This window comes from Necator americanus, chromosome III (genome assembly GCF_031761385.1).
Source record: "Necator americanus strain Aroian chromosome III, whole genome shotgun sequence".
Classification (NCBI taxonomy): domain Eukaryota; kingdom Metazoa; phylum Nematoda; class Chromadorea; order Rhabditida; family Ancylostomatidae; genus Necator; species Necator americanus.
The window spans coordinates 114,285-130,141 of record NC_087373.1 but is presented as its reverse complement, the minus strand read 5'-3'; the positions used below and the strand labels follow the sequence as shown (position 1 = coordinate 130,141).

Genomic DNA, 15,857 nt, shown 5'->3' with positions numbered 1-15,857 from the left:
ACCGCTTCACAACAGTTGAACAGGACGACGCGTCAGGCCGGCTATGGTAATTGCCAGGCATGCTGCACAGGCGGGCAAGCAGGACCACCAGGAATGCCAGGGAATCCAGGGAGACCCGGAAATCCGCACAGTGCCCACAAAGAAGACCAGGACCGCCAGGTCCTATCGGTCCACCAGGGGAACCTGGAGCTTCTGGAAACCCAGGTGCCCCCGGAAACGATGCAATGCCAGGACCACTTGGACCAAAAGGGCCCCCTGGACCTCCAGGAAAAGCAGGAGCGCCAGGTAACCCTGGTCAGCCTGGAACGCCGGGAGAGCGTGGTGTCTGTCCAAAGTACTGTTCTATAGATGGAGGTGTGTTCTTCGAGGATGGAACACGCCGCTGAACGTCACCTCTCAAAAACTCGCCACACAACACGATTGCAGAGCAATTTCTTACTACATGGCAATGAATCTAGATTCACTGGAACTTATTACAGCAAAAACATTACTGCACAAAGGACAAATGAGAATACAGTGTTAAAACACGAAACGTGAGAATGAAGCCCGAGAGAAAGGTTCAACGTAGAAAGGTGTTGTCATTATTAAACGAGGTCCAATTTAAAAAAAAAAGTAAAATCACGAGAAATGAGTAGAGTATTACATGTGCAGCACAATCGGAATATCAATCTTCTAAAGAAAAAGATAAAGTTTCATGCTCTGTTCGGGCATGTTTTTGCACATAAGATCACTCTTCTCCAGAAATGAAATTTTTGTTTCATAGCATTCTAGTGATTTTATGTCAAAAATAAAACTGGACACAAGCGTTCAAATATAGCTGTTTTCTGCAATTTCTGCAAAGACGGAGCGTCCAGCAACTATCCCCTGCTCATGATGTGTCCAACTGACCATATCATACTATGTAGTGCAAATACTTGAACACATTTCCATTGTCAGGGGATCATCAAAAAAGCATACGTCAACAGCAAACAGCAAGCTTCGTTGCAACCGAAATCGTCTTCAAAAATATTATTATTCATATTCCACGACGATTTCAGCTGCAACGCGCCACGCTTATGCATCCGACGCAAATACGTGCGAGCAGTCGAGGGTTAGTGAGGTTTCCTCACCAGCCTATTTAAGTAAAACCAATGAATGGGATGCTGAAGGGACCAAAACGTGTACATACACAGAGCCGCGTTCTAACGTACCTCGTACATATTAAGGCTGTTCTCACCCGCTTTTTACGACAATTGGGGAGAGATGAGCAGCAACATCCGGACTCCACAGTCTACAACCCCATCTCCAGCTTCTTCCGCAGATTTTCTAGCCACGTCGAATTGACCTTAAAGGCAGCATGTCACCTCAGATTCGTGGTATGCTGCCTTTAAGGTCAATTTGTATTTGACAGTTGTATTCCAACTGTGTACTCCAATACCTTGAGCGTGTTATGCTTAAGCTGTGCAGGAGTCCAGTTTGGAAATTATATGTACCCACCGAACTTCGGCGCTCTCGAGTATATGGCATGGATTATCACACCGCGGAGTGTAGGGAAGTAGTTGCGGCGCGCTGTCGCGGCCTTTGGATTGAATGTTTATCGGCCGCAAAAGCCACAAGCAAAAAAGAGATTATTCCCTCCCTATTCATATCATTTCGAGATTATTAGATTACTGCAACTGTTTTTACTGCACTCTCTCTCTTCTAGCTCATACTTAAATTATTCGCTTCTTCCTTAACTGCAGTAACTGGCTAACGTCTTCAAAAAAAAAAAAAAAAAAAGGTTTCAAATACGTTCTTTATTAAGTTGTAGTGTGGATACCTGAACAAATCTTTCTGCAAGGTAATGAAAAGATAATTAAACTGATACACGAATGCATCACGGAATGTTGGCTGTTGTCATTTTCCGAACTTATTTGTTTCACGACAGAATAAACGAGAACAGAGTGATGAGAAAGATTTGTACATGACAATAAAGGAAAACCAAAAGCTGCTTCACTTCTTTATTTCTTCGATCTTGCTCTGAAAGATGGAAGCAAAAGTACTCGAGAGGACATTTTGGAAATAAAATCACGTCGACTTTTCATCTCACGCCGAATTACGTGCTCTTGTGTCCTCTGGCCGATAACTGGAATAGGTCGCAACAAGGTCAACATCGCTATCATAACATTACGAACTCCAAGTTTAAAGGGAACTTCGTAATCAGTAGACAATTTTTATTTCAAGCTTGATTTGTAATAGCTCACAATTTGGCGTAAACTCTCGTTGAGTTTGAAATTTTCAACATTTCATAGCTCTATTTTTATCTCATAATTTATTTTTAGAAACAACTGCACATTTGCAATTCTTGAGTCTCATCTAATCCCTTGAATTCCATGTGTTTGCATTATGGAAAGAAACATTTATTTCATCTTGTAGACAAACTCTGTGAGATTGGAACATAGGTCAACATTTTTTATGGCGGCGTCTTCCTTCATGATTACATGCAAAATATCTTCCATTTACATTTGATCTCAAAAATAACAGTATGAGACTAACGGAAATGGTGACATAGGGTAGTCCATAAATGTGGGAATAAATTTGAGGGATTTCAATGGAAACCGAATTTCATCTAAAATGAAGCACTTTGAAGTTATTTGAAAGGTGATGGAAATATGAAAAATCCATACGAAAAAAATCGGTGATATTTGTTCAGAGGGGAAAATGACGACTGTATACGCTTAAAGGCATCACCCCACGAAGCTGAGGTGGTGCAGATTTCAGGTGGAGTATTCGTATACAAGATGGGAGACTACGGAGAGGTGGGTGATCCCGTCCATTTCTTCCTAATTGCCGTAAAAAACGGCTACGGCTTCATTCGTTTTGGCGCACCATTTTGTACAAGAGGTTCGATTGGAGCGCGCCAGTCTTGTGCGGCGCCGCATCTTCCGGGCCGTTTTTTAGGGCAATTAGCAAGAAATGGATGGAATACCTCCCTCTCCGTAGTCTCCCATCCTGTATACGAATACTCCACCTGAAATCTGCACCACCTCAGATTCGTGGGGTGATGCCTTTGAACTGTTTTCTGGCTTCTCAGAGTCTGCAGCAAAAGTAATCCCTGCACAAATTGCGATAACACCCCCTTTTACTTTCCGGCATTTTTATTGGTCTCTATTCTTGATAAAAGATAATTTTGTTAACTTATCTGCACTAAGTTGGGGATGAAATTCCAAACATGCCTGTTTTAAGATTGAATGAAATAGGCATTTCCAAACTGCATATGGCTAACTAAATAGATCTGCCTTAGAGGATAATTTCTGGATTAAGTGCTGCGTATCGTAACTACAGCGATGATTTATTCCTCGAGAGCTTTCTCCATTTCTGAGTACACCTTTTGTTTAATTGAAACCACACACCATAATCAATCAAATGTGATTTGGAACAAGAACTCTGGAGAATTTTGCGCTTTGGTTCTTATAACATTCATGTGTAAGATCCATCAAAGATCAGAAAAAGGTGCTTCGAAGTAATTTCGCGAATCCACGAAGGCTGATGTTGCCAGGGGAAATAAAACAAACTGAAGCAGAAATTTGATACGATAAGTTGGAACAGAGCTGTAAGCATCTAAGATCCCACGCAATATGGTCGAGTCAGAACGACGCAAACCCTTGTGCAGTTATAGAGGCGGCGCCTGAGTTAGCGATTGTGTTCGAGATACGCTTCTCGCTAGCTCCACAGATCCCTGCAGTTCGAGTGAAGCTAGCGATGGTCCCTTCTCGATCGCAGCTGAGGGTCCACCGTCACTTCTAGCGCAGCTGCAGCAGGGTTCACCTCTTTTTCACCCGATCAGGCACTAAAAGAGGACTACCGGGTCTTGGTCGCACTTCTACACAAACTCCTTCAATAAAAACTTAATGCTACTCGTCTCACCCGCAAGAGTAGTAGCCAAGGAGTAACTCTTGCACGTGATCGAGACTTCTGAAGTTTTGGTTCATTGTCTTAAAGTTTTGTCACTGCTCCATTGCCTTACTGCCCTTAGCATGCTATCAGTGAAAGCACAAGACTCGCGAGTTGATCAATTTTTAGCTTCACAACAAAAGTTAATATATCGCTAATATGAGTAGAAGCCAATAGGGAACTCACGCTTGTGAAAAGAATAGAACGAAGTATTACCTGCTCCCATTACAGCAAGTTGAACATCAGAAGACTGGGCAACATAACCGCATCAGGATCGATTGCCGTTAAATTTGCTATTATTCTTCGTTCGTACAAATCATCTCATTATTCGTTTTTGTTTAGGTACAAAACAACAAGAGTGGGGAAAACAATGAATAAATAATCACTTCAGCAGAATATCGAGCTAAAACAAACCACTACTCAGCCAAAATTAGAATGTCACAGAATTATGAGAACAACAGAAAACTAGTTATCCTTGAGATCTATTTCAAAAGACGAATGTGCTTGTTTCTCGGGTGCAGCAGGATCCAAGGTGGTTCCACCGGCAACATCCTAAACATGTTTGAAGAAGTACAATCTCACTTACGCAAAAATCTTTTCCTTCACAACCAATGTGAAATGTTTGTAATATGCCCTAAAACTACAAATTCCTAAGAAAGTAGCAGAGACTACAAGAATAGAGCAATCCACCATTCTTCAACACCGTGTTTCTCGAATAACAAATTGTTCAACTTAGCTACATAAACTAATTCTAGCATATTGCTCTCCTTTTTTTTCTGTAATATCTCACTTCTAGAGAAGAAAGTGGCCAAATACGAAAACTGACTTCACGAAAATGAGAAGGGACAAAAAATCACTACAACTACAATTCACTACAACTACAATTCACTGCGTATCATCAAACTACAAAAGTAGATTCTAGAGCAGTCAATGAGTATTTGTTACATCCACACTTTAAATTTTGAAAACGACAAAAAGTACTTATCCACTCCACCTGCGCAACCATTTCGGCCCTCTGATCGGGTGTTCTGTTAAGCAACATGATGATTCCACCGTATATTATTGACTTCACTGGCTTATACCTGTAGCAGTATAAGTGATGTATGCAAAGAAAGGTTGTAGAAAAATCAGAATGTCTATTTTCAAGAAAAAAAATCCGGTGAGAAGAATTAATGAACACTTAATACGCCAGTGATTTAAGATACACCTCGAGTTTTCCAACATAGACACTGTCTTTAATTGAAGACGAACCACCCTTGCAGGGTCGTAGATGCTGTGAGTGGGTGATTCGCTATCTGGCACAGTTTTCCTAAAGAAAATGAATGCTGAATAAAAGGCAGTCTTCCCTCAAATGACACCATAAACTAACTTCTCTTCTTCTTTAACTATTTTTGGTGAATCTTCATCAATTTCCATTCTTTCTTCTGTTCCTTTTTTAGCTGCCTTTTTTTATGACTAATTGACAAAACTGCAGTCTCCACCTGAAACAGAAATTGAAAATATCTGAAAACAAATGTTACATGTAACTTAATTTTTCATACTATCACAAATATAGTATTACTACAATTTTCCCTTTTCATAATTTCCTTTCAGACATGATTTGAAGTATAGGAACAGAGACAAATTTCTTCTGTATTCCTTTACACTTCTCTTCACTAATTCTTGTTCATCTCCAATCCATATGGTCTGCATCTTTTACTCTATCAATTAAATCCAAATGTTCAACTCCTTCCAACCTTCGTTTTTAGACAACTGGCAGCACATCCGTAACGTTGTCTACCACTTTTCCCTTTTCTATTGATGGTTCCGCGCGATGCAACGAATCACTTGTCATCATCTCACGGCGCAATCCGTGAGGATGGTTTATTGAATTACATTTTTACCAAGTTACATGTGTTGAGGTGCTGCGCCAAGGTCTATCACTTTTCCAGGGTTCAGTGTTTTGTCATAACTCATACAAAAGCGGGCAGAAAAAAATGCAAAAAGGCGACGTGGAAACGAACCAAAAAGCACTCGGTAGCGAGTTCAGGACACTCTCCGCTATGCTACCATTGTTGCGTGATCATTTTTAGAGGGAGGACGTTGCTAGGGAATTGGGTCATAAGGGAGTTTGGGTTGGGCAGTATTAAATGGAGGATACCAACCAGACCAAAATATTACGTTGTATGAAATAATTACACACATTAGAAAATATTACATTAAATAATATTAAGTAATTACATACATCACAAAATATATTACGCTTCAGTTGTAGGACAGTAACATGGAATAATCAACATTTTGTTTGAAAATGTACAAAGTATTGATAATGTGAAAATGAGATCACGCAGGTGCAACACCCTGCTGAGTCAAATTTTTGCGAAAGAGATAAAAACTTGAGACTACTATTAGAGATGAAGATTTTAGTATAGCATAGATTTCAGTAGTTTGAAAGTGGATTAAATGGAATTTAAATGTTGAGTTTGAGATTAGTTTGAGTAAGAGTTTGCCCCAGAAAATGCAGTCATGCCGCCGTTTTTTGCAACTTCCTAGTTTTATTTGAATTAGAGTAAGCTAACACTAAAAATGTTTCACAGGTTAATGTACAAGTTCATTTTAGATTAGGAACATAGTACAATAAGAAGCCTTTTACAATTTAAACGGCTAAAACGTTGTCATACCTTTCAAATTTATTTTAATAATCTATCTACCTCTATGAATGTCAAGATTTCAGCACTCACTAGATATAAGAACAAAATATAAGATGACTGTTGAAATTTACGCTTGTTATGGAAATGTGAGAGTGAGAAGCCGTTGTATGCCTTCACATATCTACGTTTGTCATTGTTTTGAAAATCTTGGGAAAAAAATGTGAAATCTGAAATGAAAAGAAATATATATGAATCACCTTTTCGTGTTCCTCCTCTTCTTCGATTCAAGCGGGGGCGGATATGCAAACAGCGATGCTCGGGCATTACATTTGAATTCAATTTTCGGCATCTTAACAAGATACAAAATGAGTGTTAAAGTTTTACGCTTGTTGTCAAAATGAGACATATGAGAAGATATTGTATGTCTTCTCATATGTACATTCACTTCACATATTTACGTTTATCACTGTTTTTGAAATGCTGGAAGAACTCTAGGAAGTTCGATACATTTTTCGAAGACGAACTTCGATTCTACTTTCCACACTCTAATCTTAGCCTGTGCAAAAAAAATATTGGCGCTTTATACGACACAACCAGTTAAAATACTTTTGCTTAATGTTGTCATACACGACTATACAAGTTTATGCTGACTGGGGTGAAGTCCATTTACAGGTGTCTAGAAAATTATATAACAGTTATTATATAATTTTCAGAGCGTCAATAAAAACAATCGTACACTAACCTTTTCATTCGAGTATTTATTCTTCAAGAGCGTTCAAACTAATTTTGCTTCCGCAACAGAATACTAGAGAAGTGGAAATATATCGAATTCTATACTTTGAATCAAATAGAACTAGACAACGAACTTGCAACTGATGTGCACCATATTTCCGGCGAAATGCACACAATTCGATCGAAATCAGCGCTAACCCAGAAGAAGACCCCTTACAATGATACGATACTATAATTTGTCAGAAAACAGTCTACAACTACAACCCTGCTCAACTTGAGCTTCAAAGCGACCATTCGGTTGCAGGTTTATTTTCATTTCGTTAGTTCAAAATCATGCTCATCATCTGAAAACTTCAACAACGATCCGAATAACGAAGTTCGATCTACAGTACAAATATACGAGGGAGTCATTTCCAAGGACAGGCCCACACTTGACGATAACAAAAGCCTGCGTCATTGTTACTAGAGTAGACGCGTCATGTACGCACATCTTACAAACCACGTGCTACCGAGAAAGATTTCCGAGATCTCCTTCGAAGATGTGGTGAAGGCGCACAAAGAACTGCTCGAACTTAACATGTAAGCAACTTCACCCACTCATCTGAGAACACGATAAAAACGCGAATCTCTTCGCTGACCTCTTAAGTGGCGCTCCGCTTGTACAGAAAGTGCACTCCATGTCGTATATGTATATATATATATATATATATATTTGGAGAAGAGCTGATGCGCAACGGATCTTATGTAACCTTACTGAGCAACAAGGAATGAATAGCAATCGGTCGCCCGAACTTAATAATATCATTATAACGTTTAAATCCGCCAGTGGAAACCTGATCGGGTGTAAACTGAACATCGATGCACACTCGTGAAGACGAAACTGCTGCATGGCCTATGTAATGCTGCTGAGATCCACTGGATCGAACATCATTGTTGAATAAGGAGTAATAATACACCACGGTCTTCGCTCATTTTGCACATATAGGAGCATTTTACTACAGGGTTTGCGCCAAAACTGGGATGCCAGTGTAAATCGGAGGTAAGGAACTTATACCTAAGGCGGAAGCCAAACCTGCCTTCCGGAAGAGCATGTCTCTTTCTCAGGAGAGGTACTGTTTAGTTCTTAACGTACTCTCGCCTGTCGACCACTCTTTATGGGCAGCATCTAGCGTCGCTGTTCGGAAGAGAAATAGATCTGTCCGACTCTGAGCTGAATTCTCATCAGGACTGAATGACGCACTCAAACAGCACGGAGAACGGTAAAGAGGGTCCCTGCGGATTCGCAGACACGCAGACAACCGTCTTATATGTCTATCTACCCACAGAGACGCAAAGAACTCCGCAATGAGAAGGAAATATGCAAAGAAGAGTAGTGTGAGTTGTCGAAATTACCGAATAAGTCAGAAAATAACAGAGTTTGATAGAAGTACATAGGATTTTGTATGGAGTTCTAATAAAGGGACCTGGTTTGTGTTTATATTTCCTTCAGAATGTCTAGAAATCTCATCAAATTTAAACTATTTTTCTTTCTTTAAGTTCCAAGAAGTCAAAGACATAGAGGTGTTGAAATAAATGAGGCGATAAGAAAGCTTGGGGAGTTACAGAATAACGATAATTCTCACTACCGTTAGTTTTGAAAGGTGGAATGTTTCGTTTTAACGAAGATTTTTATATACGTAATATAAAGCTATTAGACACATCCTTATCTCATATTTCACGTGAGGATTTCTCTTGTTTCTGGCACGATTACAACTTCACCTCATATCACAAAATTGCAGTGGATGTGTAAGATTCTCAAAAACAATTCAGTAGATAGTGAATTATAACCTAGCAGGGAAATGCTCGAAATTCCGCCGGGACCCTCCTTACACGCACCCAAACAGCACCAACACCCGCTTTCAACCCCTGAAGACATTTTTGAGAAGCTGAATAGAAGATCCCATTTCTCTCAGCTCAACTTCGCCGAAGCGTATCCCCAGTTGGAAGTGGATGAAGGCTCACGACGGCGATGCTAACATTCAACCCACACTGAGCACTCCATCGTCCTAATCGTCTGCCCTTTTTGCAGTGTAGTCTTCAGCAGGCATCTTCCAGCAACAAATCGACACCCTAATTGCTGGATTGCATGTATTTACTAGCGATCTCGACGACATCATTACCAGTGGTAGAACTATCGACGAACACAACACATCTCAAAGCCGTCTTTCGGAGAGTTCAGAACCATGAACTCCGTGTTCGTCTGGAGAAGTGCTTCACTGTAGATTGAAATCAATTAAGTTGCGTTTGTGATCAAGCTGGGTTTAAGTACGCCAGCTACTCGTCTGCCTCGGCCTCGTCAACTTCTACGGGACATTCGTCAAAAATCAGCACAATCTTCGTGCTCCGTTGCTCCGCTGCCACCAAAAAGAATGTTTACACAGATCATTGTCTTTATTTAAAAAAAAAGAACGGAAATCTGGTAGAGACTATACAGTTCGCACAAAAACCGTTAAATCCCTAATTTCCTCCGGGATTGAGGTGTCGAAGATCATCGGTTAAGTATGAACTGACTCGTGGAGACATATTTCCTCTCCACTAGAACCGCTAATCGTCTTGGAGACCAAGAATTAGTGAAGAATGTCATTGTCAAATCCAGTTACCTTTCAAGAACATCAGCCGTAGCCGCTTTCTACTCTCCTCAGCGAGACTGCGTTTTCAACTCGCTTCGCGAAAATGAAATTTCGGATAGGTTCATTCGATATGATGACACGAATCGGAGAACAAGTCCTGCCGGATCCACTGCCTCTCTCGGTGTCAATATTGAGTAAGGCATCCCGCTCCGAAAGAGCTCTTCCTGTTCAACTTTGGGCTGCATGCTCAAGAAGACGGTAGCTACGAGAGAGATATTCTGCGAAAATGCGCTAAAGTCAATTCAGCAATCAACTCCTTATAAACGACGCTCATCACCAACGAAGACAGGCTGCAATTTTACTTATCCGCTCTTCACCTGGTATGATGTAGAGATCGGAGGGTTGAGCAGCCTGCCTACATGATGGAGAAGATCGATGACGTAGAAGAAAAGCTGCTTAGTCGGTTTCTCGGTCACTTATGTTCGATATGCCATACCAAAGAATTTTAGGCAGAACGGATTGATGTGCCGGCGGATGACACGTGGAAAATACCAACATCTTTCCCCGTCTTCTAAGGCAGAAAAGTCCTTAGTCACATCACATGAAGACCATCAAATGGCCTTCTCAAAGCTGCCTGGAGGATACGGGCTGGAACTGAAGAGGACCATCTGGGCGGAAAAGAAAGATCTGGACGGTGAAAGAAAGGTGAAGGGAGATCTGAGCCCAATTGGCGTTGATAGGCAATTAAGAAGAGATGTAGCGTCAGATAATAAAATAGCAACGGCATGCATACACTATGGGAGTTGTAGCCGAAGATCAAACAGAACGGGTTCAGATTTACACAAGCACGACACAACTCGCTTATGAAGCAGAAAGCCCCCTCTAAGGCAGAAAACTCCCCCCGCCGTTTCAAGTTTTAAAAAAAATTATACCTTGCAAATCACCTCATAATCACGTTGTGTCTACGTTTTAAAATGACATACTTTCTTTTGGAAATGGTGGCAAAAATAAATTAAAGTTATATGGTTAACTGTGAGAGGACCAACGAAAACACTACCTGAAGATCCTTCGTTAGCGCAATCAAGCAGGTGGGCTTGCAAGCCAGAGAAATGAATGGAACCATTGAATGTCAATACCAAAACTGCTGAAATACCATCATTCCTACGGCTCCAGCCATATCCATTGTGCCTGACCGATTGTGCAGAGCAATAGTCATATTGCGCCCACCAACATCAAGAATCCCCTAAAATACCTATGTATTATATTACACTTAAGTACAAATAGAAGACTTCTTTAAAACTAAGATATTCTTGCAAAAATAATCTTTACACGATCTTCTCTGACAATCCTCCAAACAATTCAATTCTTTCTCAAATTTCCTTCCACATTTTCTGTCCTGCTTTTCTATGAACCCTTCATACTGACATTTCAATAAATTACCTGCGCAATGATCGCTCCAAATCTAGCCATAGAGTCTTCCCCTTTCTCAGTGGTCATCTTAGTGAGTTGCTTGCGGAATTCGCCAACCTACACTCGTACTAACAAACATAAATCCTCGATACGGAACCAATATTTTGATGGAACAACCTTTGGGCAACTAACGTCAATCTGTTGTACGTAAATGAAGGAAAGAGCAATGACAGCTCCTTGCCTTACATAGTTCTCCTTGGCGGAAAGGAGTGGTTCAAGCAGTGAAACTGCTTCCTGCAAGATTATAAGACCAAATGTCAGACTGAGCCAAGAAATGAATTTCACCGTCAAACCTTATATCCAGTGCCAGCACAGGCAATTCCAAGTGCCATTGCAGCCCCATATCGTACATGGCTATTAAAATGCTCCACAATCATTCCAACATAATCTTTGCATATAGATGGATTGCTTAAAAACTATAGTTTACCATAATAAGAGTAAAAGTGAAAAAATATCACAGTGCACAGACGTGGAGTTGTAAGTTACATGTATATATATACTTATATATACTTATATATACCATAAAGTTACTTATCAAGAATCTAGTGGTTCGTCATTCCAACCGTAGTAGTAAGTTGAGGAAAACGTTTTGAGAAAAAGATTTGAACAAAGCAAAACTTGTAAACATTAATCAATGCCCTCTACGTATGGAGTTTCTTCCAAAGGATTATATAAAGGTGTATGCTGTTCCTCGGCTTCAACACAGGGTCAATTTCAAAAGAGAGGAATCACCTTAGCAAAGGCACCGCGGCACTGCAATCTCGTCAATAGTCAGGAGAGCATTGGGAGAGCTCACCACTATAATTCGCACCGTCCAGTGCTGGTTCACTCAATTCGAGAAAAGAAAAACTATGTTCAAAGATAAATCTCCGTCTAGACATCTTTGGACTGCGGAAAACTCCAAGGAGCACCCAAAATGCAATATTGGAGTGTGACCGAAAAACAAATTTGACCGTCGATCGTCCCCACGCTCTCGGTTACAGAGGAATGGAGTACTCTGGTAATCGAGATAAATGGAAGAATTATTGGCGTCCGCTTGACCAGTTCAAAGAACAACGGAAGTAAAGGTGATCTAGGTAAGGTAATCGCATTTCATTCGTCATGGTATGCGACAGTAAATTATCTAGTAGTTAACTCTATTAATTAATTATCTAGTAATTAACTCATGCATGCCATGACGAATGGTGTGCGACTACCTTACCTAGACGATCTTTACCCCCGCTGTTGCTTGAACTGGTCGAACGGGCGCCAGTAATCCTTGCATCCGATTCCGTCCCAGAGTCGCCCAATGGCTTCTCCCTTCGCGTGGGACACGACATTTTCTTCCTGCATGCGAAGTGCGAAGGTTTTCTATGCATAGCTCAAAGCAGAAAGTGCGGTGGAGTTAAAGAGGTGAGCACGGAGCCGGGTGTTCCTGGTCTTCTTTACTTCATCCTTGATGCACTCACAAACCCCCTGAGACGTTCATTTCCTCCTGTCCAGGTCGAAGATTAGGTCGTTCTTCATGTTCATTTCCCGACCCAAATAAACGCGGCTAGTGCACTCCGATATGTTCGTTCCGGTGAGCATAAACGGGACATCCGGGAGCCATAAGTTTCGCATGAACATCGTCTTTTCCAGGTTCAGCTCAAGACCGATGCATCCACATGTTTCGTCGAATTCGGTCAGCATTCGTTCCACTTGGCTGGTGCTAGACGTTATCAGAGCGATCTCATCAGCAAACCGAAGATGTGTAGCTGTCAACCATCAAACTTCACTCCCATGTCGTCCGTTTCCAACTTTTCGTTTTTTTTTTTCGTTTTTTTTTCGAAAGTGGCACTGAATATTTCGGGTGAAATTGTGTCACTCTGATGAACTCCATCCTTCACGTCCATTACGAAATCATTGTAAAATAGCGAAATTCCGGTTGTGAAGTTACTGTAGAACTCTGGAAGCACCTTTATGTCGTGAGTAAGGACGGCTTGGATTTCCAAGGCTTTTATGAACGCTTCCGTCTCAACTTAGTCGAAGGTCTTCTTCAAATCCATGAAAGTGAGACACAGCGGCATCTTCTACTCTCGCGATACTTCTGTAAGTTTTGAGGTGGTGTGTATGTGGTCAACCGTAATGAGCCCTTTTCGAAACCCTGCTTGCTCGCCTGGCTGTCCTTCATCCAATGTTCTTTCTATCTTGTTTAGGATCACTCTTGTGAAGAGCTCGTAGATGACAGACAAGAAGCAGATTGGGCGATAGTTCCCGATATTTTGTGTGTCTTCTTTCTTAACAGGAGCATGGTATTACTGGTCTTCCACAGTTTAGGAACCTTGCATTGCGACAAGTAATGTGTGAAGAGTCTTGCCAGTGTTGACAAGTACTAGCAAATGGTTCTTTAGATGTTCTAGATGTTCTGACCTTATTCTTTCCGGAGAGGGTGCCCACGATTTCTTGCCGACATGATAGCATGTCGTAACTCGCACGGGAGAACCTCGAGAATGACATGTCCATCTTCCCTCAGATGGAACAAAGCCGACGTGGCTGTCAAAATGATGAAAACGACAGAGTAAAAATCGTAGATGATTTTCTCTTGGGTTCCGGAGAGCAGTCTTGCGATTGGCGAAGTCTCGACGGGCATAGCGAATGCTTTTTCCCGCTTCTGCAGCATCAGCCAACACTTCCCTTGCTCTTCTCTCTTTAAAGTCTTTCTTCTGCAAAGCCTTGCGAACTTGGACGTAAGTTCTTGGTTGTCTGCAACTCATTCTACTCCACGTTCGCGTATCACCTCAAGAGTTTCGAGGGATTAACGTCTCTCAAAGGAAAATCCTCCTCGGAGGACGCGATGGTCCGATCCCCCTATAGAACTTTGGCACAACAGTGACATCTGTCAGGAAGAAACTTTTACCGAAAATGATGTGCTCAATACCATTACGAACCATTACGATCCCCTCCACTGGGTGACTCCCACGTCCAGCGTAGAGACGAGGGGTCTTGGAACTGCGAGTTTCTATAGATGATTTTAACTGATAAGACAAACTTGGAAAGCCTCCTACTGCTCGTTCCACTGTACAACGTGGGTCTCAATCTGTAGTTCCAAAGGCGTTCTTCTAGGCTAAATTTAGCGTTGAAAACAATGACCTTGCAGAAGGTACTGTTTGAAGAACTTCTCTAGGCCCATATAGAAAGTTTAGACTTCTTCGTAGGTTGATGTCAGATGACAAGCGACAAGGATAGTCAAAGCTAGCGTCGGCACACATCTTCTCATCCGCAGACGTCCGACTTGAATCGCAATTTGTTCGAAAGAGTCGATGTGTCTTCCCCCACACCCGTGTTGACGAGGACATCAACGCTACCAACTCCTCTATTGTCGCATGCTCTTAAGAACAGTTCTTCTTCGGTTTCATATATAGGGTTAAGTAGGTGATAGCGTCTCATCTCGGTCATTCTGATGACAATGTACCCAATCTTCCTGGCTTGCATTATCAGATCTTCGATGGCCTCTTCCGATGCAAGCGTAGGTGAGTAAAAAGTATAGAGCGTCCTTTTTGTTTAGTAGCCTAGATGATTTTTTTTTCCGTTCGTTTTCCGTTTTTCTTGTCGCCACCGTACCAGGCTATCCTCCGGAGTCATAGGAGTCTTTCCTATTACTTCGACGTGCGTAAAAAAAACCCATGGGTAGATTGCAGCCCTCTATTCCCACGGGTTTGTGGGAATAGAACGTTGCGTCTTTCCAGAGTAAATTCCCAGACAAATGGAGCTTATTTGTTGGAGACGACTTCAAACCGCCTCCTTTGTCCCTCCCAGTTGATTGCAGGCTTTTGATAGCACCGACGTGTGGAACACAAGAATGTCATGAGTCAATCCTGGCACAGCAGAAACAGAGAGTCCGTCCCCTGAATCAGCCCGCGTCTCAGTTCAGGCACAATGTCGCTTTTGGTCCGCGACTAGCCCTCCTATCCGCCCATTGAGGACGCACCACGTAGCCTCGCGACTGACTTTGATTGATGAGAGAGATGCGTGGATCATGAGCGATACACTTGTTTATCCATCTGTAGGTCTCTGCTTCTCTTCCTGTATCGGAAGAAATTTCCACAGGATTGTTTACTGATAATGAGAGTTGGGCATCAAACGAGTACAACTTACATCGAGCCGTGCGGTTCCTATAGGGAAGAAGACCAGCCAACACAAGCCAAATCGGGCAAACACCCCGAGGAGGGCGTCTTCCACGACAACGCTCGACATAACACACATAACAGAAAATCGAAGATGTCATTTGGGACACGGTACCACATCCTCAATACTTGCTTGACTCAGCTCTCCATGACAATCACTTGTTTCGTCTGCTCAAGAATTCCATGACGAATGAAACCTTCGTCTACTTCGATGACATGAATGGCCGTTTGCGTTCTTCTCCAGCTACCAGCTTCGAACTCGTCGCTAACAAAGGTGATTATATTGTTGACCAATTTAATAAGTTTCGCATGATGAATAAAAGATAGATTTTTAAAAAAATCACAAATTTCTGGAGGCC

The 15,857-nt window shown here is 41.7% G+C and overlaps 5 protein-coding genes across 5 annotated transcripts in view; 1 reads left to right on the top strand and 4 right to left on the bottom strand.

Annotated features, from left to right (window-relative positions):
• Positions 1 to 59: 59 nt before the first annotated feature.
• RB195_008121 (uncharacterized protein) lies at positions 60 to 386 on the top strand (the record flags this gene model as incomplete). Its single annotated transcript, XM_013438112.1, has 1 exon — positions 60 to 386. One exon carries the CDS (start codon positions 60 to 62, stop codon positions 384 to 386), a length of 327 nt encoding a protein of 108 aa, XP_013293566.1.
• Positions 387 to 4,377: 3,991 nt separating this feature from the next.
• Positions 4,378 to 5,328, bottom strand: RB195_008120 (uncharacterized protein; the record flags this gene model as incomplete). Its single annotated transcript, XM_064194486.1, has 4 exons — positions 4,378 to 4,464; positions 4,907 to 4,994; positions 5,120 to 5,221; positions 5,282 to 5,328. 4 exons carry the CDS (start codon positions 5,326 to 5,328, stop codon positions 4,378 to 4,380), a joined length of 324 nt encoding a protein of 107 aa, XP_064045631.1.
• Positions 5,329 to 5,347: 19 nt separating this feature from the next.
• The window catches only part of RB195_008117 (uncharacterized protein), a gene marked incomplete at both ends in the record, with an annotated part of 15,060 nt that continues 4,550 nt past the window's right edge, over positions 5,348 to 15,857 (bottom strand). The window contains 8 exons of the mRNA XM_064194483.1: positions 5,348 to 5,393; positions 6,800 to 6,891; positions 10,941 to 10,976; positions 11,037 to 11,126; positions 11,324 to 11,410; positions 11,471 to 11,587; positions 11,647 to 11,761; positions 12,570 to 12,685. Coding sequence (XP_064045630.1) covers positions 5,348 to 5,393; positions 6,800 to 6,891; positions 10,941 to 10,976; positions 11,037 to 11,126; positions 11,324 to 11,410; positions 11,471 to 11,587; positions 11,647 to 11,761; positions 12,570 to 12,685 — 699 coding nt within the window. Of the gene's footprint in view, positions 5,394 to 6,799; positions 6,892 to 10,940; positions 10,977 to 11,036; positions 11,127 to 11,323; positions 11,411 to 11,470; positions 11,588 to 11,646; positions 11,762 to 12,569 lie in introns of the transcript that reaches the window.
• Positions 13,648 to 14,088, bottom strand: RB195_008119 (uncharacterized protein; the record flags this gene model as incomplete). The annotated part of the gene is made up of 1 exon (XM_064194485.1): positions 13,648 to 14,088. The coding sequence occupies one exon, from the start codon at positions 14,086 to 14,088 to the stop codon at positions 13,648 to 13,650; it is 441 nt and encodes a 146-aa protein (XP_064045629.1).
• On the bottom strand, positions 15,237 to 15,599 carry RB195_008118 (uncharacterized protein; the record flags this gene model as incomplete). Its single annotated transcript, XM_064194484.1, has 1 exon — positions 15,237 to 15,599. One exon carries the CDS (start codon positions 15,597 to 15,599, stop codon positions 15,237 to 15,239), a length of 363 nt encoding a protein of 120 aa, XP_064045628.1.